This window comes from Phascolarctos cinereus, unplaced genomic scaffold (assembly GCF_003287225.1).
Source record: "Phascolarctos cinereus isolate Bilbo 61053 unplaced genomic scaffold, phaCin_HiC Scaffold_726;HRSCAF=1367, whole genome shotgun sequence".
Lineage (NCBI taxonomy): Eukaryota > Metazoa > Chordata > Mammalia > Diprotodontia > Phascolarctidae > Phascolarctos > Phascolarctos cinereus.
In genome coordinates this window covers 354,906,115-354,927,014 of record NW_027556098.1, presented here as the reverse complement: position 1 = coordinate 354,927,014, position 20,900 = coordinate 354,906,115, and the positions used below count along the sequence as shown (strand labels likewise).

The following is a 20,900-nucleotide window of genomic DNA, read 5'->3' as shown; positions in this document are numbered from 1 at the left end:
TGAACCCAAATCTTTTGGCTCTTGAGTCTAGTGCTCTTTCATTTACTTCATAGTTTCTCTGTAGCATGAGATTGGAGAGAGAGTCCATGAAAAAGTGGGATGGTTCTTGCTCTGGGTCTTATTTTCTTTATTTCTTTTTTTCCTTTTTTTGGCTAGGCAATGGGGTTAAGTGACTTGCCCAGGGTCACACAGCTAATAAGCGTTATGTGTCTGAGGTCAGATTTGAACTCAGGTCCTCCTGAATCCAGGGCCAGTGCTCTATCCACTGTGCCACCTAGCTTCTCTGGGTCTTATTTTCTGAGCCATATAGGCTGCGACCTCTGTAAATTGTCAGGGGAAGGTTGTAGGAGCCATCTCTCTAGCAGAAGAGTGTTGTCCTTTTTAAGCTCCTGGTGCCCAAGTCTATGCTTCCACTGGCTTTTGGGTGCCAGGCAGAGTATTTACTATGCACAGCTCAAACAAGAACTAAAGATCTGGGAGGATCAGGAGTAGAAGCGGTGGTAGAAGTTATGCCTAATACGTTGGAGTTGAGCACGAAGAAAGAAAGTACAAGATATTGTGGGTGAATCACTTGGGATCCTGTACCTTTCCTAGGAGAAGTTAATCCATCATAAAGGGACTGGGAAGAATACTGCTGGTAAGACAAATACTTTGTGACTATGTCCTGGACATATGAGGAGTGGAGTTGGTATACATGACATCTGTCTCAATGGCTGAACAACAGTTCTCTGGTATCAAGACCATGTCTAATGGCCTTTTGCACAAAGGAACTTGGAAACTCAATGGCTAGAGACTGTGGCTAGTTATTTTGTCATTTCAAGGACAATTGAATCAGAGCTTTAATGTCTTATTGCCTCTAAACTATTCTATTAGAGACACAATTCAAAACATGTATTCCATTGATGGAGGGTCAGTAGAATCTTCTTTTTATTTATTGAAAGGCACGATGTTGCTGTTGGTTTTGACAAAGTCTGTGTGAGAAGTTCTTTTCTATTGTTGCCCTCCCAGTTAGTAATTATTTCTTGAGCAGAAGGTTAGCTGATCTGAATACAATAATTTTTACAATAAAGTATATAAATGCGTGTTGAAACTGAGGTGTACCAAGCAGTTCCAAACCACCTTCTCACTTAACTTTCTGAACTATAGGGAGAGAAGTTAGAATTGATTCTGACTGTTGGGCAGAAGGAAAAACAGAGACCTAGAGAGAATTAATGTCTTTTCTGAGACCAAAAACAGCTGTGACAAAACATAGCTATTATCATTGTACATTATTTATATAGAATTATGAAATGGTAACATTATCTTGGGTACATTAGAGATATCTGGTCAAGCCTTCTCATTTTACAGAGGAGAAAACTGAGGGCCAGAGAGTGGATATACAAATAATTCCTGGCTGACCTAGAACCCAGGCTGCTTGGCTTTCAGTCCAGTGCTGTTTCCACCCCACACACCATACTCTCATCTCACTAGAGGAATAGCTTAGGCCTGGGAAGAGGCTGGCCACATCTACACGATCTGTTGGCACTCCATTCATTCATTCAGCAGGCGTATGTTAAGTGCTTCTTTCTGCCAAAGACTTTATTAGGTTCTAGGAATATAAAAACAAAAATAGAAATCCCTGATCTTAAAGATGGTACTTTCTGCTGGATGAGTTCTTCTATAGAAACTAGTACAGATAACAAATAGAACCAGTGTGATGAAATGGAAAGAGCATTCATTTGACTGGGCCAGGTGAACTGAGTTTGAGTCTTTTAATAGCTATTTGACTCTTGTAGTCATAATTTCTCTGAGTTTCTGTTTCCTCATTTTAAAAAAGAAATACTAATGCTTGTACTACCTGCCTCATAAGTAGGGAATGCATGGAGGTCGAGAAGAGAGTCTGAAATCATGCCACAGTATTGTTATGGTAATAATTTATTCAAATCATCCCCAAACTCCTTTGTTGTGAGAATCAAATAAAATTAAATAATACATCATATGACCATAAAGCACTAAGTAAATGTCACCCAGTATTATGTAATATTATTATAATGAAATAAATGACATAAAATAATCACAAGAAACAATACTTGAATTCTTCTGCAGTGTCATTCTTCCAAGCCCTGATATTTGCAATGATATCTTGCTTTTCTAGATAATTTGCAAACTGCCAGACCTGAGAATTAATCAAAACCCTAATTATAATTTACAAAGAAGGGGGAAGGTGAAGCCAAGCAAGAAAAAAAAATCAAATCTAAGCCCTGGAGTTATTGTCCTAGCTAGAATTTTTTTTTCCATGACCACAGTCAAACCTGTAAGAGTTTCTATCAAGCAGAAATCACGTAATCATACCTAGGCTAGCAAGAGTAAGGCATCTAGTCAGTCAGTCTATGAACATTTATTAAGTGTCTACTATGTGCCAGGTACTATGCTAAGCTCTGTAGATAGAAAGAAAGGCAAAGTCAGTTCCTGTCTCAAGGAATTCATAGTCTAACAGAGGAGACAACCTGCAAATGATCGTGTACAAACAAATTATATACAATATAAATTAGAACTTACCAACAGAGAGAAGTCACTAATTTTGACATCAGCCTGTTTAGGATGCAGGTTTGAATGTTGTCAGTAGACTGATGAGTAGATATGGGAGATGTCAGGTAACAAGAAACCCTATAGAGAAGTATAGGCAGAAACTTTTGGTTTCTGGTGTCTTCCATAGTTTGGGGTAGGTTTTAGTCAGTTAGCCATATCACCATTCTTCCAATGCATTGATGTTAATAATTACTAGGAGTTGGACCTCAGGTGGTTGCTGTGCCTGGTAACCTGCCGTGTGGTTTTATTGGAAAAATCAGTGGACTCAAGTCTTGTGATCTGGATTCTAGTTCCAACTCTACCACTGATGGGCTGCTTGACTCCTCTCTGGTCAATTAATCAGTCGAGCATAAAGCAGGGATTATTATTTTATGGTCCTTGACTTCATCGTCTCTGCAGTGAGGGAACTAGACTCAATAATTCTTAAAGTCCTTTACAGTTTTCAAATCTCTGGTTGATAGGGACAAAGCTTCAGTGGAAGAAAGTGCTGCACAGCTGATATCTTCAGATCTAAAAGTTTCCATCACCAGTGAGGCCTGCCTTAGATATGCTTATGCATATGGGCCATGTGACTACTAATACTTACAGAATAATGGAGTTGTATTTCATAATTAGACCATGTCACTTTCCTGCCCAAGAATCTTTAGTAGCTTCCCATTACCTCTGAGGTCAAATGCAAACTCTTCAATTGGAGAGGCAATGTTGTACAGTGAGGGAGCTCTGGATTGAAAGTCCAGAGACGGGGCTTCACTTTCTACCTCCGAGATTCAAGAACACCTGTAAGCACTGCACCTCACTGGATGGTTGTGATGGTCATTGTGAATCTTAAAGCACTGTACAAATGTTAGCTATTATAATATCCTCCACAGTGTTTCCAACCTTCTTTTACAGACTTATTTCATATTATTCTTCTTGATATACTTTTTTATACTATAGTCAAATTTAATCTTCATCCTTCTTGACCTCAGCTGTTTTTTTAATATTGTCAGCCATCCCCTCTCTCTGAATATCTTTCCTTCCTGGGCATTGATGCACCACTTCCTCAGTCTCTTTTGCAAGATCATTATCCGTGTCCTGCTTTCTATACATAGGTATACTCCAGGGTTCTGGGGCTTCCCTTCTTTTTTCTGTATACTTCCACTAGGATTCCATCAATTCCCATGAGTATAATGATCATTTCTATGCAAATAACTTCTAATACCAAATATCCAGGCTTTATCTATCTTTCTCTTGAGCTCTAGTTCTTCATTACTAACTTCCTGCTAGAAATTACCTGGGTGTTCCATAGATTTCAGAAATTCATTATTCAGAAAATGGAACCTCACCCCTCTTTCTAAGTTCTTCCCTATTTATGTGAGGGCACCACAGGTACTTCCAATCCAAGTTATTTTCCCTTACCTTCTACAGCTAGTCAGTTGTTGAATCTTGCTGGCCTTTCTCCACAGCATCTCTTTCATCAGTAACTTCGCTCCACTTACATATCCTAATTCATGCTTCTATCATGAATTTTCACCTGAACTGAGTTAGTCTTTTTGCCTCCAGGTCTTGTCCTTCTCCAATTTCTACTCCATATAACTGTCATTCATGCTTTCAGTGTGACAAAGAATGGGCAGGTAGGTCATGCAGTGTATAGAGTGCCAGGCCTGGAGTCAGTAAGACTCATCTTCCTGAGTTCAGATCTGGCCTCACTAGCTGTGTGACCCTGGGCAAGTCACTTAACCTTGTTTGCCTCACTTTCCTCATCTGTAAAATGAGCTGGAGAAGAAAATGGCACACCACCCCAATATCTTTGCCAAGAAAACCCCAAATGGGATCATGAAGAGTCATACATGACTGAAATGACTGGACAACAACATGTAACAAAGGCAAAAGCCAGTCCCTTTCCTCAAGGAATTCATATTCTGATCGGGGAGGCAACGTGCAAATAATCATGTACACTCAAGATATGTACAGTGTAAATGTAGGCAGTCTCAGAGGGAAGGCCCTAACATTAACACTTCTTATAGAAGCTAGAATTTGAATGGAGATTTAAAGAAAGCTAGGGAATACAGGAAGTAAAGAGCAGTAGGAAAAGCGTTCCAGGCATGGGGTACAGCCAGTGAAAAGGCATGGAGTTGGAAGAAGGTCATTGTCACTGGATCATAAACTATATGGAAGAGGGTAAAATGTAAGAAGATTGGAGATGTAGGAAGGGCTTTAAATGCCAAACAGAGAGCTTTACATTTGTTCTGGGTGTGGCAGGTAAGATCATCCATAGGATAAGAGGGCAAGGACCTCAAGAATAGAGGATATTGTAGAAGCGAACTGGTTCACCAAGTGGTAGATATAAGGAAGGAAGAATAGTGTAGTCAGAGTAGAGGTGATGGACTGGGAAAGAATTGATGAGTGGAGGGAATGGAGGTCACCTCAAGGATGAAGAATAAGCACAGAGAAAGATACACTTATAAAAGAGCACAGTGAAAGAAAGGAATTTCAGACATGGAATAGAACATTTGTGAGTGATGTCAAGATCAAGAGTGATTGTCTGTGTGTGTAGTTGAAGTGGCATAGAGGATTCCATCAAAGGAAATGAGGATAGGGCTAGTGATTTTCCTAATACTCTGATCTGATCATGTAACTCCTCTCCTCAGCAAGTCTCAGTGGCTCCCAGTTGCCACTAGGATCAAATATAAACTCTTCTGGTTGGCATTTAAATTCATTTAGAATATGAATGTAATTTATCTTTTAAAATTGATTATGCAAGTTGCACTACATCTTCACATATCCTCTGTTCCACCTTATTTGGCTCAGTTCCTCATACATAATATTCCATCTCTTTCATCTGCCTTCACTTACACAAGTTATTCTTCATTCCTGAAATGTTTTCCTTCTTCACCTGTTTCTCTTGGAAACACTGGTTCTCCTCAAAGTTCAGCTCAAGGCCTTTCTACTGGAATTGTAATCATTTTGTATTTTTTTTTATCTATATACAAGTTGTTTCCCTGCAGTAGAATGTAAGCTGTATGAAGGCAAGGCCTTTCTGTCTTCATGTCCTTGGCACCTAACACAGTACCTGGCAGAGTAGGCACTTAGTAAATGTTGGTTGACTTGAATTTACAGCTGTTCCCATCTTATACTATGATATATTTGCATAGAATATCACTCATACTCATAATATGCTCCTTACTCTCTTAAGAATCCTTTTCTATCCTTAAGGTACCGCCCAGGTGCCACTTTCTCTGTGCAATGTTTTTGGATTCCCCTAGATGTCAGGATTCTCTTCCTCCTCAAATTACCTTGCATTTACTTATCTAGATATACACTGTTCTATGAGGACAGGTATGGTTTAAGTTGGTCTTTCTTTGCCAAGCACCTAGCACTGTGTTTTTGCACATGGTAGTCACTTAAATACTTATTGATTTACAGTCTGCCTATTGTGATCAAGGATGTGTATACTGGAATGTTTCAGAAGTGTCAGATGGGAGTTAAAGTGATTATGGCATAGCTTTTTCTGAGTTCCTCTGAGAAGCTTTGCTTGTGGGTTATATCAGTGACAGCCATACCTGGAGGCAGGGGAATGGATGAGGTGACATTAGCTCTAGGATTCCACTCTAAGTAAAAGATTTTTGGAAATGAAATCAGAGATCTCACAGCCACAACTCCCTGCCTCTGAAACTGAGGTGTTTCCCATCAGATCAGGTTCATTGCACATGGGGAAATAATGTTTTGTTCTTTTTCAGAAAATCCCCGGGAGTCATGTTTTGATCCTGGTTCCATTAAGAATGGAACACGAACTGGAACAGACCTGAAGTTGGGTTCCACCATCACGTACTACTGTAACGGAGGCTATGTGATTGAGGGTGCCTCCACATTAACCTGCATCCTAGCAACAGATGGGAAGCCTGTGTGGAACAAGCCCCGACCCATCTGTACAGGTTATATGACTCTGGATGTGATTAGCAAAGGAGAAGACCCTTCCAGGGTGGGCTCCAGTGAGGCCGTGGGAGGACATAACCAAGAGAGAGAGAGTATTGTGGAACCAGCATAGAGGAAACTAAGTACAACTGAGGCACAGTTTAGAAAGGATACCTGTATAAAGGAGAGATTAATGACTTCCAGGACTGCTCTGCCAAAGGTGTCTCTTAAGACAGCTTTTGGTGGCATGAGGACAGGGTTGCTAATTTTCTGCAAAACTGTACTGGACAGTTTGTCTACTCTGATCTCCTACACTCAACCCACCCTCCATCCTGTGGCCCTTTCCTACTAAAACCTTTTGAGGAGGTGGCCAGATAACTAAGGTATTAGATTAAAACAAAAAGCATGAGGAAGATGAGATATTGATGAATAAAATGTTATCAGATAAAGTGTGGTTCAACTAAATAAGTTTTTAGTCTGATAAGTAAGGCGACAGTAGTTAACTCAGATGTTTGCTACATTATGTAAGTATTGGATAACTCTGATATAGGCGATAACTAAGGTATCAGAGTCCCAGCTGTCCACTTATTGCCTTTATGAGAGTGAACAAATCCCTTAGTCTCTGGGCCTCAGCCTCTTCATCTCTAAAATGAGGGGCCTGGACTAGAAGAGCTTTAAAATACCTTCTAGTTTCAAATATAGAATAGTAGAAGTAAGGGTTGGTGTTCAAAAACTGTGACCCTTCAGAGTTATTTTAATTTTAATGTAGCCCTTGGAGACTGTATATCTTGCCCTCTGTTCTGACTGCCCATTATTACAAGGATGTTATCTGGATGATCCAAGTCAGACCACTCTCTTATAGGTGCTGTTTTCCTTTAAGTTAGGACTCCTTAATTTTTGTGTGTGTTGTGAACCCCTTTGTTAGTCTGGTGAAGACTTTGGACACCTTCTCACAATCATGTTTTTAAATGCATAAACTAAAATACAGTGGATTACAAAGGAAATCAACTGAATTGAAATATAGTTATCAAAACATTTTTTTAAAAAAAGATATAGATCACAGATTAGGAACTGCTCTTTTAAGTATAGCTCCCTCCTCTTGCCTATGCCTTTTGGGAAAGCATATTCCCTTCACTCCTCAGAGAATAAACAACTTAACCTGCCTTTTCAGAAAGTTGGCTGGTCAGAGCTGTAGGACAGCTGTTGGGGAGAGAGGGGGATATTAAGTGCTTAGGTACTGGTTGGACTTCATTGTGACAAGAAGGAGCTGTTGGGCTCTCAATCAAAATCTTCCTCTGAAGCCCACTATGCTCCTTTCCAGGGAAGCATGGGTTTCTATGAAAAGGCTGACCCCTTTTCCTAGATGAGCATTAAGGGATGAAATGGACATAAGTGTGGACATTCGGGTTTTGTTTTGTTTTGTTTTGTTTTTTTCAAAACCATTGGCTTAGAAACCCTGTGTTGGGACTGGCCAGAATCATTGCTCTTCAGTTCATTCTTGCAACAACAATGCTTTCACTTTTCCAACTCTAAACAGGCTCCTGTTGCCACCCCCAGAATGTCAGGGCCCCTATTCTTTCCCACTGAAAACGTACTTGTTCTGTAGCCCATGTTCTCAGGCCTAGTTTGTCAGGAACAATAGATAAGAATTTGTTATTTTGTCATTTAAATATATAGCAGGGCAGATAGGTCGCACAGTGGATAGAACACTGGGCTTAGAATTAAGAAGACTCATCTTCCTGAGTTCAAATCTGGCCAAAGACATTTACCACCTGTTTGCTTCAGTTCTTCACCTGTAAAATAAGCTGGAGAAGGAAGGCAAACCACTCTAGTATCTTTGCCAAGAAAACCCCAAAAGGGATCATGAAGACTGAAATGACTCAACAGTAACAACAAAAATGCATGCCAGCCAGTGTGAGCTCTTCTCATTCTTGAGAAGCCCTTAAGGGACACACCAATTGATGGGTTGGCCACAGAGATATTCTTAGGGTAAGAAAACCTCCTTTCTCACTCCTTACCCGACATCATTTCCCCATGCTATCCTGAAGTAGGGGTGGGGGAATGCTAGGACTAGGGAGCATGATAACTGAATGGGGAAAGAGGAAGCTGATGGTCACCTGCCCCTCTGTTGTTTTCTTTCAGCACCCTGTGGGGGCCAGTATGTGGGTTCTGATGGGGTTGTCTTATCGCCCAATTACCCTCAAAATTATACACGTGGACAAGTTTGCCTGTATTTTATCGTGGTGCCAAAGGACTATGGTATGTTCCTTCTGTGGTCTGCTCACTTTTATCTGAAAACTAGAAACTCCATAGTCATGGCTGTAAGTCCAAGGGAGAAAAAGTGTAGGATATGTCCCAAAAGAGGCATGGGAATGTTTCTCCCTAGCTCCTCTTATGGTACACGGAGTGGTGGATCTTTCTGGCTAAATCTTACATCCTCTTTAACACAACACCCTTAGTTAGCCATGGAAACTACCAATAAAGAGTTACTGTATCTCGGAGTAGGACACATATCTTTCTGAAAAGGACCAGAATATATGCCCCACAGAACAGGGCCAAAGTGTGTGCATTCCCTATGTGTGCTTGTCATAGAAGGTCTCATTGCTGCCACAGTACAGAATCATGATCATGATGACTCTTTTCTGGTTCTGGAACGTGTCCAGCAATGGTTGTGTGTGTGTGTGTGTGTGTGTATGGGGATTTTTCGTAGGTGGGTATGAGTTTTATCTTCTCACCTGATTAGCTCCTAAGGGCAGAGTCTCTATCTCTTCCTGTCATTCTCCCACAGCATAGCCTAGTACAACATCAGTTGTACTAAGTTCAAAAAGGAAAAAAAAAAAAACCAGACTCCTTGAACAATTAAGTCCAAGAGTCATTGAACAAAGTTAGACTCCCAAGTCCTAATTGGCACAGTGTAAAGAACGCTAGAATTGAAGGCAGAGGAACTGGGTTCCAATTCTGCCTCTGCCACTTATTACTGTGTGACTTGGGCAAATTATGTAATTTCTCTGGGCCTCGTTTTTCTCATTAGTCAAATGAGAAGGCTAAAATAGATGACCTCTAAGACTCCTCCTTGCTCTAAACCTTTGATTCTAAGAACCGGGACTCCCTTTGATGTACCCTTGGAGAACACACAGATGGCAAAAAGAGCAGGGCCTTTCCAAAAAATACATGCCCTTTTCTTTACTTGATGGCCCTTTGGAGACAGGGTCAGGGACCAGGGCAGAAATCTCCCTACAATCTTTATAAGGTGACATTTGTCCTTATTCCCAGAATTCAGTTCTGTTTGGAGAGAGGAGTTTGCATCATATTGTATACGTGACTTCTTCACGTGGAGACAGAAATAATGATCTCCCTAACCTAACAACATCCTTTGCTGAGAAACCTACTCATTCGTAGCTATTTTCTGTCCAAATACCCTTAACTATGGTCTACTTCTGATAAAAAGAACACTGGCATTAGAGTGAGAGGCCCTGACCATGAGATTGTGGCAGATCCCTTTGAGTATATAGGCTTCAGTTCCTTTATCTGAAAAATGAAGGTGGTTGCATTAAATGATAGTCAGTCAGTACTCTTCTACCTCTTAAGGCCATGATTCTATTTAGCATTATTTTAAAACAAATGAACAAAATTGCAGGATGAGGAAGATCTAAATAATTAGATCTGTCCTGAACAGTTTGCTTCAGGAGTCAGAGTCACTGAAGGTATTTAAAAAGAGTCTGGAGAATACTTGTCAGAGATATTGTAGGGAAAATTTATTGTTTGGTTATAGTTTGGACTAGGGGTGTTCTGAATATGCTTCTAACTCTGTGGTCCTGTGACTTTTAAACTAATTTTTTAATACTCATGATATCTTACAAACACCTCTTAGTGGGCTCGTGACTTACTTTATTCAGTTTGTCTTAATTGGTCCTAAAAGTGATAATGCACTTGGGGCTTACCAGTCAATTAGAGGGGCTATAACATATGCACCATTGGCATGTTGTGTGTGTAGGTATTCAGAGATCAGTGTACCCTCAGCAAATTTTAGCAAAATACAAGCCAAATTGAGTACACAGATATTGGAGCCCTATAAAAAGTCTTTTCTTCCTAGTTCAGTTTTTCACCTGGAATGTGTCCAGCTGTCCTAGGCCAACTGCTTCCTTTGCTCACAGAGGATACTTACTAAGGAATGATTCCTGTAGCTCTGCTTGGGACCTGCTGTCCCATGAAAATGAATTTCCAGACAATTAGAGTTGTCCAACTATCAAACAGGATTCTTTGCTAAGTATTAATTACTAGTCATTAGCATTATTTAAGTGAAGGTTAAGTGGTCACTAATCAGAAGTAGCAGAAGGGGATTTCTGCCTGGGATGGTAGAGATTTCCTAGGGTCTTTCCAAGTAAGACGTTCAGTGATTCCAGGTGCCTAGTGGTTTCACCATAATTCAAATTGAAGTGGGCTCAAATTTATCATCTGTTGCTTTTCCAGTGCACTACCTTTGCCCACCTCCAGTCAAGTGTTAATTAAATTCAGTGTCAAAGGCCAAGAAATAGGCTGATTTGGCCTATGCGTTTCTTTATTTTCCTTGAAAGATCTCTATTCTAGGAAAAATAGCAGAGTATCAAGGTTGAGCTTCTGGTATCCAGGACAGAAGGGGATTTGATTTGATTCCCTATCTCTTTTCTTCATACTGTGTGTAAGGAAGATCAGGAAGGAGTCTGGATCTGCCAGTTAAGCTTTGTCCACTGCGAGCTTCCCAGGTTTCTGGTCCAGTCTACTTAAATTCTTAGCAAACTATTCAGTCATTCAAAAGATAAACCTGAGAGCCTGCCTGGCCTATGCTAGACTCCATATAAGCAAGTGAATATTTTACCAGCGATAAATCTTATAGGAATATAAAGTAGAGGAGCCATCAGAGTTGCATGAGATAAATCAGAGAAAGCTTCTTGGAAGATGTATGTCCTGTTCAGAATTTTATAAGAAAGAATAGGCAATGGTTGTTAGAATGGGATAAGATCATAAGTAGAGCCAAAATTGGATTTGGAGGATTATAGAGGACTATTAATGAAACATGTTACCTATCTCCTAATAGAGAGGTGAAGGACTCGAGAGTGCAAAATAAGACATATAAATATTTTTGAATGACTAATGTAGAAATCTGTTTTGCTTGACTATTCGTGTTTTTAAAAGATATTTTGTGTTTTCTTATTTTCTTAATTAGGGGAAGAGTTGGGTTGGGAGGTAAAGAAAGTGTCTTTTTACTGATTGAAAAAAATACAATTTTTAAAAAAGAATGAAATAGGATGTCCTAGGAGGAAAATGTTTCCTGAATTCTTACATGTGCCTTCCTTCTCATATACGTCTTCTACCTGGCCTCTGTTTCCTCCGCAGTGGTATTTGGCCAGTTTGCCTTCTTTCACACAGCCCTTAATGATGTAGTGGAAGTTCATGATGGACACAATCAGCACTCAAGGCTTCTGAGCTCCCTTTCTGGCTCCCACACAGGTACGAGAGGACACACCTGAGAGGGGAGGAAAGCCTTAGAAGTGGGGAATACGAGGTGGAAGGGTCAAGGTTTGTTCTTAAGGAAATTTTAAATCCAGTTCTGTCTTTATGCCCTGATGCTGGCCCTTCTTTTGAACATAACAAAAGTACATAATTTCTATCAGATTAAATATAGTTTTTAAAATGAAATTAAATGTTTATTTAATTCAGTGTCACTGTGGCAGAATCATAAATGTTGGGAGCCTCCCTACACACACAACACACACACACACACACACACACACACACACACGCACACGCACACATGCACGCACACACGAACAACATAACCTGAGCTTATACTATTCCTCCCTTTTCTAAACAGTTTAGCACTTATTTGGTTTATTTGATAGGTTGAACCTTTTTTTTCAGAATTATGAGTTATGGCATCTACACAAGAAAGCATGAAAGAAAAACCATTTGTTTGAGATTGTGTTTTGTGCCAAACAATTTGCTAAAACCTGAGGATACAAACAAATACAAGAACAGCAATAATCCCAGCCCTCAAAGAGTTAACATTTTAGAAGGGGGTGATAATAACTAACATTTATATAGTGCTTACTACATGTCAAGCACTGTGCTAAGTGCCTTACAATTATCTCACTTGATCTTCACAACAACCCTGGGAGGCAGGTGGTATTAATATCCCCATTTTATAAATGAGGGAACTGAGGTAGGTTATTTGCCTACGGTCATGCAGCTAGTGTCTGAGTTCAGATTTGAACTCAGGTCTTCCTAATTCCAGGCCCAGTCCTCTGTCCACTGCTCTACCTTGCTGCCCCACAAATTAGGGAGTAGTGGACAATGTGCTGTGGCTTTGCTAAGTAGAGCCATTGATATACCCTTTCCAAAATCAGTGGTGGTATTGATTACTGTAATGGTACTACTGATTAATCTTCCCAAACTCAAAGGAGTATGGCTGGGAGATGGCCAAGTCTGATGGGACTTAAAGCTTGACTTGACCTGTAGCCTTTGGCTTGTCTCTTAGGTAAGGTTTCTTATCTGTCAAGTGGAGATGGCAGTCCCTGTCTGACCTGCCCCACCGAGTTAGTATAAGAACAAGTGAGGAGAACACAGACATGAAAGCATTTTTAGATTTTATTATTTGTATCTAGCCTAGGTAGCCAGAGCCCTAGATTTTCATTCAGAAGACCTGGTTTGAGGTCTGACTTTGTTACTTATTAAATGTATGACCTTTGTGCACTTCATTTCACACCCCTGGGCTTTTAGTTCACTTATGTGTAAAATGAGGGCTTTGAACTAGGTGGTTTCTGAGGTTCCTTATAGGTTCAAAGTTTTGTGATGCTCTGATCTTTCTAGTCTGCTTCAATTTTCCAGTAAGGAGTTTTTTCAGGACTAGGAGAACCTTAGCTAGAAAAGAAGAAATCTTGGTTACTGTGACAAATTTTAGCTAGTAACCCAGGGTCCTTGGGTTATTCTCTTGCTTCTCACCCCTTTTTTCCATAGGAGAATCACTACCTTTGGCCACCTCCAATCAAGTGTTAATTAAGTTCAGTGCCAAAGGCCAAGCAACAGCTAGAGGATTTCACTTTGTCTACCAAGGTAAGTAAGATGAGGAAGAGAGAGTTGGCTCCCAGCTGGGCTGAACAGTCAGTACAGAACTGACACAATCAGGATCCTTTTGGCATAGATACACTCCAGCCATTAGAATGTATGTTCTTGCAAACGATCTTTAGATGAGGATTATCAGCCTGAGGTCCACATAACCCTTAGGTATATGTGATTCTGGCTTTTAGATGGAAATGTGGAAAGTGAAACTCTAACCATGGGTCTGAGGGTCCAGGTTTAACATTTACCTTCCATCTTTTAATTTGTGGCAGTTGGTCACCATGGAATAAATCCTTGGGCATCCAGATTCTAAAACCCTTTTGTTTATGTGAGAATTCTTAGCCAGAGATCCATGAACTTATTTTAATATTTTGACAACTATGTTTCACAGTTGTTGTTTTCTTTGTAATCGTATGTATTTTTATACATTTTTAGGAGAAGGGGGTCTATAGGCTACACCAGACTTCTGAGGGAACCCATGATACACAAAAAAGGTTAAGAATCTCTGTTTAGACCATGTTGCTGGTCACAGTGGTACTTTGCTCAGGAACTTAACTACCCTATAGTCAGGAAACCAGCATTCACTAGACTGTGTTGAGGCTTTATCACTGTCTGTAGCATGGCTTTCCAGGGTTCTGGGTCAAATGTGCCTTGGAAGCTTTCTGGAGATATACCTCACAGAAACATTCTGAAGATAAAGACCTCATTTTAGCAGTTTGACCCATCAATAGTTCTCATGGTTGGAATTCCAGCCTGGCAGGGGGTGAGGGAAGGGGAAGAAAATATTATGCCAATTTGGTTGTTTGGACCTGTGTAGTGGAGGAACCACCTACCAGGTTATCTCCTCTTTAATCATATAAGAAGATCTGCTTATGCTTGGTGCCAGCCCTGATTTCTGGGAATATTCACTTGTTCTTTTGAGGGATATAAAGCAATTAGCCATATCCTGATACTTTTCCCAATCCCTAGACAACACCTTACAGAGAGTTCTCTTATACCCCATGTACAGTAGTTTTAGCTTCCCTGTATAAATCAATGACCTTGTTTAAAACAGCTCAGGTAAGTTAAAGAAAAAGAAAGAGTGAATTTTGCATTCATAAACATCTGCATAAAAGCAGTATCTTATGGAGAGAGGAGACTAGAGTGCTGGAGTGGGATTTAGCCTGGGCCTAGGCAAAATAATTTGAGCAGAACTTACTTACCTTGCAAGCATCAGACTTAAGAATGATCATTAATTTGAGCCAATAGAGTGGTAGTAGACAAAGACAATGTCCCCCTGAAAAAGTCATAGATACATTAGGGATCTGATTTCATAATCTTAGTTTCCCTTTAGATAAGTGCTAATCTTTACTTTGGTAAATTGGTCATACTCTGAAACTGAGTTAGGATAATGCCCAAGTTCTAATTATGATGGGACTAGTATGCTATTATGAAATGGTAGAGAAGGCTCATGTGACATCTTGGAATCTAAGGATTGGGCTGAGCAAATAGGCAACTTTGGGTTCTAGACATGATCTAGAACATAGCTTCATTAGGACTTTCTCCTTCTGTCCTGTTACTGCTGGTCTTTGGAGAAGAGCAAACCAGATCTTAGACCCATAGAAATAGCCATAGTCAACACAATGAAGACACAAAGGGGAGAAAATCATGGAACTTTAATACCATTTGTGATGCCACTAACACTTTCTCTTAGCCTATCTTAGCTCTTTACTTATACTATCACTGCATACCTTCTATTTACCACTTACCATCATTAGGCCAGCCTGATCAAGGATAGACCCATTTCTCCTGTCTGTGACACTGCATCAGGAAGTGCTGATGCCCTGAACTTGACTTACTATAGTAATTTCCTCTCCTTCTATGAAGTAGGAGCATCTCTTTTATCTCTGTACCCCACAGTATCCTTTTTGCCCTACTATTGGCTGTATTGAATGAGATTCCTGGATTCCTTGCCCCTGACTCACAAGAAATTTTGAGCAAAGCATAGGTTTATTTGTCTTATCTGCAAAGTGGGCGTGATCCTTGTTGATCCTTTTACAAGAATATGTAGAAATCTTAGGTGGAAGTACAAGACCTTATTTAAACCAGTCTGTTACTAGGTTTTAGTTTTGGGCAACAATAAAGGACATTCATGTATGGTGCAGTTGTAGGTCAACAGTCTCTCTTTATCACTCTCTTCCATATAGCGGTACCCCGAACTAGTGCCACACAATGTAGCTCTGTACCTGAACCCCGATATGGCAGGAGGATTGGAAGTGATTTCTCAGTGGGAGCTGTCGTCCGCTTCGAGTGCAACTCTGGATATTCCTTACAAGGCTCGCGTCATATTGAGTGCCTTACAGTGCCTGGGGCCCTAGCTCAGTGGAATGTTTCTGTTCCCACCTGTGTAGGTGAGTGTTTGGAGGTGGATTAGGCTGGAGGGGACCATATTCCAGTGTGGGGTACAGATTTTCAAAAAGATCCCATGAAAGTTCCAGTTTGGGGGTGGTAGCAAAATTACAAGAAAAATCACCTCCAAGTAAATTGTGTGGGGATTGTATCTTTCTAGAGATGATTAATAAATGGTCTCCTGTCCGTTAGCATGAATGAAGTCACTTTTTGTGTCATGACCCTGAATCCTCAAACAAATTTGTAAAACACTACCTACCATAGCTAAAAACTAAGGGTTTGGAATTCCCCTCCTGATTGTGTCATCTTGCCACTACTCTACTCTACTGTTAATGGAAAATTGAGTATCAAAAGCCACTACAGCCTAAAGTGTAGAATCCAGGATCAGATTTCTGGATCTCTTTCATTCAGTCATTTAGTCATTCCTATATTGTTTTAGCTACTCAGGGTGATACAGTTTTGTTTTTTTTTTAATTGTCTCTACCTTCAAAGAGTTTTTAGTCTAATTGGAATGAGTACATATGTACACAAATAATTATAATGCAAATAGAATGTTAGTGCATAAAAGAAATACAAAGAAATAGCTATGAAAACAGATGAGGACACGAGGTCATACTATACATAAAGGAAGGTTTCGTGGTAGATATGCCATTTAATCTGGGTTTTAAAGCTAGTTTTTATAGTAAATAATGTGCTGAACTTGAAGTCAGGAAGACCTGGGGCTTAAATCCAGGCTCAGATACTTACTAGTTATCTGACCCTGAGGAAATCCACAGTCAGCCTTCCTCCATATCCTTGAACTGTAAAATGGGGGTAATATTTAGTACCTTATCTCCCAAGATTGCTGTGAGGATAAAATGAGGTAACATTTGTAAAGCATTTTCCAAACCTCAAAGCACTATATAAATGCTAGCTTCTGTTATTATCTTGACATCCTCTTCCTTCTTCTCATCATTATCATTGTTATAGATTTGATAGGTGAAGATGGGAGTGGAAAGGAGTACAATCTAAGCAGGGGAAGCTATGAGCAAAGTATGAAGGCTGGAGGGTAGGGGATAAATTCTGGGAACAGCAAGTGTCTGATTTGGTTGGAACACAGAATTCTTGGTGTAGATAGTAAGTAAATGAAAGGAGGAGAGTAGAATTAGAAAATTATAAGGAGGCAGATTTCTGCTCTGTAGAGAAAACTTTTCTAAGAGTAGAATTGTTAAAAAAGAATAACTAGAATGTCCTTCTGTGGGAGATAGTAAGTTTTCTTTCAAGGCAGAGTTTCTAAAAATATCTCTAAGATTCTTGTGGCTCTAATTCTTTGATTCTATGAGATTTTCAACAATAGGTTATATGACATCTTTAAGAAATATTATAGATGAGATTTATGCTTTAATTGTAGGTTGTAAGAAAAATCTTAAATTCTGAGAATCAGCTAGATTAGTTGAGAATGGCAGGTTCTAGATCTTTGAATGTCAGACATTTGACATTATTCATTTCCTGATTACCTCAATCAATAATCATTTCACCTCATCTTGGTCTTCAAGTAGAATTGTGCTTGCAACTTTTTTATGTGGATGAATTATTTTGTCATTATTATTATTATTATTTGGGTATGTGCCTGTAAAGTCTTACTGTAATCCCCTTAGGTGAGGGAGTGACCCTGGATTCCTGAAGGCCATGTCATCATTCTAAGATCTGGCAGGTTGTCCCATAGCATAAAAAGGTTTCATGTACGCTTCCAATGACAGATTATGTCTGTTTTGTTAGGACTATCATAGTTTGGTGGGGAGAGGCTCATTACCAGTAAGCCAGCCACTTGATCTCTGCCTCAGCCCCCCCCACCTCCACCCCCTCACCTTCCCCTATTCCACCTACCTATGAAACAAAGAGAAATAAATACAGGGAGAAAGAGGAAGGAATAATCAAGAGATAGCAGAGAAGGCCCCTTGGGACACAGAAACACATGGATAAGAGTACAAGCAGAAGGAGTTGTGATCTGCATTGTATGAGGGAATATTCACATATAAGATCACAGATCCATTGGCACTAGGCTGTGTGATATATTTCACTGCTAAACTGTAATATCCATGAGGAGAGGGATGTGTTAAATGAATTCTGTATTTCCCTCAGCACTTAGCACAGTGGTTTACACCCAAATGCTTAAGAAGTATTTCTGAATTTAGTTTAATATTTTGAGCAGTGAAGCAGTATATGTCATCAAAATTATGTATTAGTAAGAGTAATACACATCACTGTGAGGGATGGATTATTAGTGATTATTGGGAAGACTAGAGGCTAAGATACCTGTTAGGGGATATTACAATAGTCCATGAAAAGGGTAATGAGAAAGGTGATGGCAATGGAAACATCAAGGAAGATTACAAAGACAGAAGAAAAAAGGGTTGACAGCTTACTTGGTGTAAAGGAGGGGAAGTCAAAGATGCCTGGGAGATTTCAAGCCTAGGTGAATGAAAGAATGGTGGTGCCATTGACAGAAGTTAGGAAGGGTAACAGGTTTGCAGATGAGTTTGGTTTTGGTCTTTTTGGACTTGAGTTGTTTGTGAAATATGCAGGTGGAGATTTCCAGTAGGCATTTGGATAGGTTACTCTGAAACTTGGCAGAAAGGTTAGTATTAGAGATCAGATTTGGGAGGTCTCTACATAGTGATGATAGTTGAAACTATGAGGTTGCCAAGGGAAAGAATATAAGAATATAAGAGAAAAGATCCAAGTGTAGGGCCTTGGGGTATGCCTACATTTAATGGGTGGGAATGTGAAGAGAATTCTTAGAAATTGAAGGATCAGCAAAGTGCAAAGTTGTGGAACCCAAGGTAAAAGAGAATAATGTGCATAAGAAAGGGAGTGGTCAACACTATCAAATCCTGCATTCTCTTGCAGTAATATGAGGACAGAGAAAAGGTCATTAAATTGAGAGATTAAGAGGTCATTAGTAACTTTTGATAGAGAAGTTTTAGTAAAGTGGTAGGGATGGAAACCAGATTGGAAAGGGTTCAGGAGTAAGTGATGAAGATTTTGAGACAGTGAGTATAGGCTACTCACTCAAGAAGTTTGGCAGTGAAGAAGGTTAATGGACAGTAGCTCAGGGGGATAATAAGATATAGAGAAGTGTGTCTGGTTCAGAGTTTCAGCATATACAACCCTCACATTTGATCGGGCTACAAAATTTATTGATAATACATACCAACCTATATACAGACCAGCTTAGTGGACATACTCATTGATACAAAAAGGACACAGAAAAACATGTGAGTTCTTTGGTCTTCCTCTTTGCTACCAATCTGCCTCACTCCCAGGCCCCCTCTTTGCCTGGCCGTGGGAAGTGAGGCCACACCTACAACTGCTCCCAGAAGGCCAATTCTCTTCAAACAGTAATAAGTCTAAACACTAAAGGACTTTAAGATGTTAAGGGCCAAGTAGTTATAACTTACGTAGGCAAAGGGGACTAGATATCCCAGTTGAGGCTAAGCAAACACCAGCTGTTTTAGAATACTTTTCCTGAGTAGGTTAGATAAGACTAAACACTAGCCTTAGTAACATTCCTTTGGAATAAGGGGCTGTACTCAGATCTGTGTTAATCACTCTAATGATCTCTATCTCCATATCTCCTTTCTTAGCAATGGACAAAAAAAAATTATCTAACTGGCCTCAAACCTGAAGGATGGAGGATAGAGGTGGTGCATTTTTCAATAGGAGAGACTCTCTGTAGGCTCTGCAGAGATATGTGATCTCAGGAGTGTTTTCTATATAGATGGTTTAGAGGCAAGAGGAGGTCTGGTACCAGTCTAGGATATGGATTGTTTGCCTACTTCTCTCCACTAGGATGGTCATAGCTCAATCCAGATTTGTCACTTCCATGACCTAAGCTGTGCCTCTTATCCTTAGTCAAAAGTACAGTGTTACAGGAGTTTCAGCCTTTCTCAATTCTAGTACAGAACCTTGGGGGTGAGTGGGGAATCTCCTTATATTACAGAATAAATTCCTTACAAGACCTGATATTTGCCTCTTGCAGTGCCTTGTGGAGGGAACCTCACAGAGCGCAAAGGTACAATTCTGTCGCCTGGCTTCCCAGAGCCCTACCTGAACAGTCTTAATTGTGTATGGAAGATCACTGTCCCAGAGGGGGCTGGCATACAGGTAGGAGCATCAGAATATATTATTAGTCAATCGTTCCATCAATATCCACTTCCCAAACACCTGTTCTTTGCATGATCTTATGTTAGGCTTCTCTAGACAATGAAAAAATGCATAAGACACAATCCCCACCTGCCAGCTTCACAGGGAAGACAGGATAGGGATACATGGAAAAAATAATTAATACAAGGCTATATGGAGTAAGGACCAAATGAAGATTACATATAATAAGGTCCTATGGGGTCCTGTGAAAGAAGAGATTACTCTGGGTCAGGGTAGTCAGGAGAGGTATCGTGGAGATATGAAATTTGAGTTGGATTTTGAAGAATATGTACGATTGAGATCAATAAGAGATTTTTCATGTTTTCAGTCTAGTTTCAGTATATTCAACTGAAAATATGTCACATAATAAAAACAGAGATAGACTAATTTAGGACTTCTAGGCAAACATACTGACAGGAGCAAAAGCTTATGCCCAAAAGTTGATGTATTTTGTAGGCAGTGAGGAGATGGACCTAACTGCTTATAAGTACTATTTTGTTTTTGTTGTTCAGTCATTTCAGTTGTGTCCAACTCTTCATGACCCTATTCAGGCTTTTCTTGGCAGATAATGGAATAGTTTGCCATTTCTTTCTCCAGCTCATTTTACAGATGAGAAAACTGAAGCAAACAGAGTTAAGTGACTTGCCCAGGGTCACCCAGCTAGGATGTGTCTGAAGCTGGATTTGAATTCACAAAGATGAGTCTTCCTAACTCCAGGCCTAGTGTTCTATCCACTGTGCAGCTCACATAAAGAGGAGTTTAGACTAAAT

At 40.0% G+C, this 20,900-nt stretch overlaps 1 protein-coding gene across 1 annotated transcript in view; it reads left to right on the top strand.

Annotated features, from left to right (window-relative positions):
* The window catches only part of CSMD2 (CUB and Sushi multiple domains 2), a 974,125-nt gene that overhangs the window by 769,091 nt on the left and 184,134 nt on the right, over window positions 1-20,900 (top strand). The window contains 6 exon segments of the mRNA XM_078157010.1: window positions 6,288-6,482; window positions 8,605-8,721; window positions 11,836-11,949; window positions 13,456-13,551; window positions 15,744-15,947; window positions 19,967-20,091. Of these exon segments, the coding sequence (XP_078013136.1) occupies window positions 6,288-6,482; window positions 8,605-8,721; window positions 11,836-11,949; window positions 13,456-13,551; window positions 15,744-15,947; window positions 19,967-20,091 (851 nt within the window).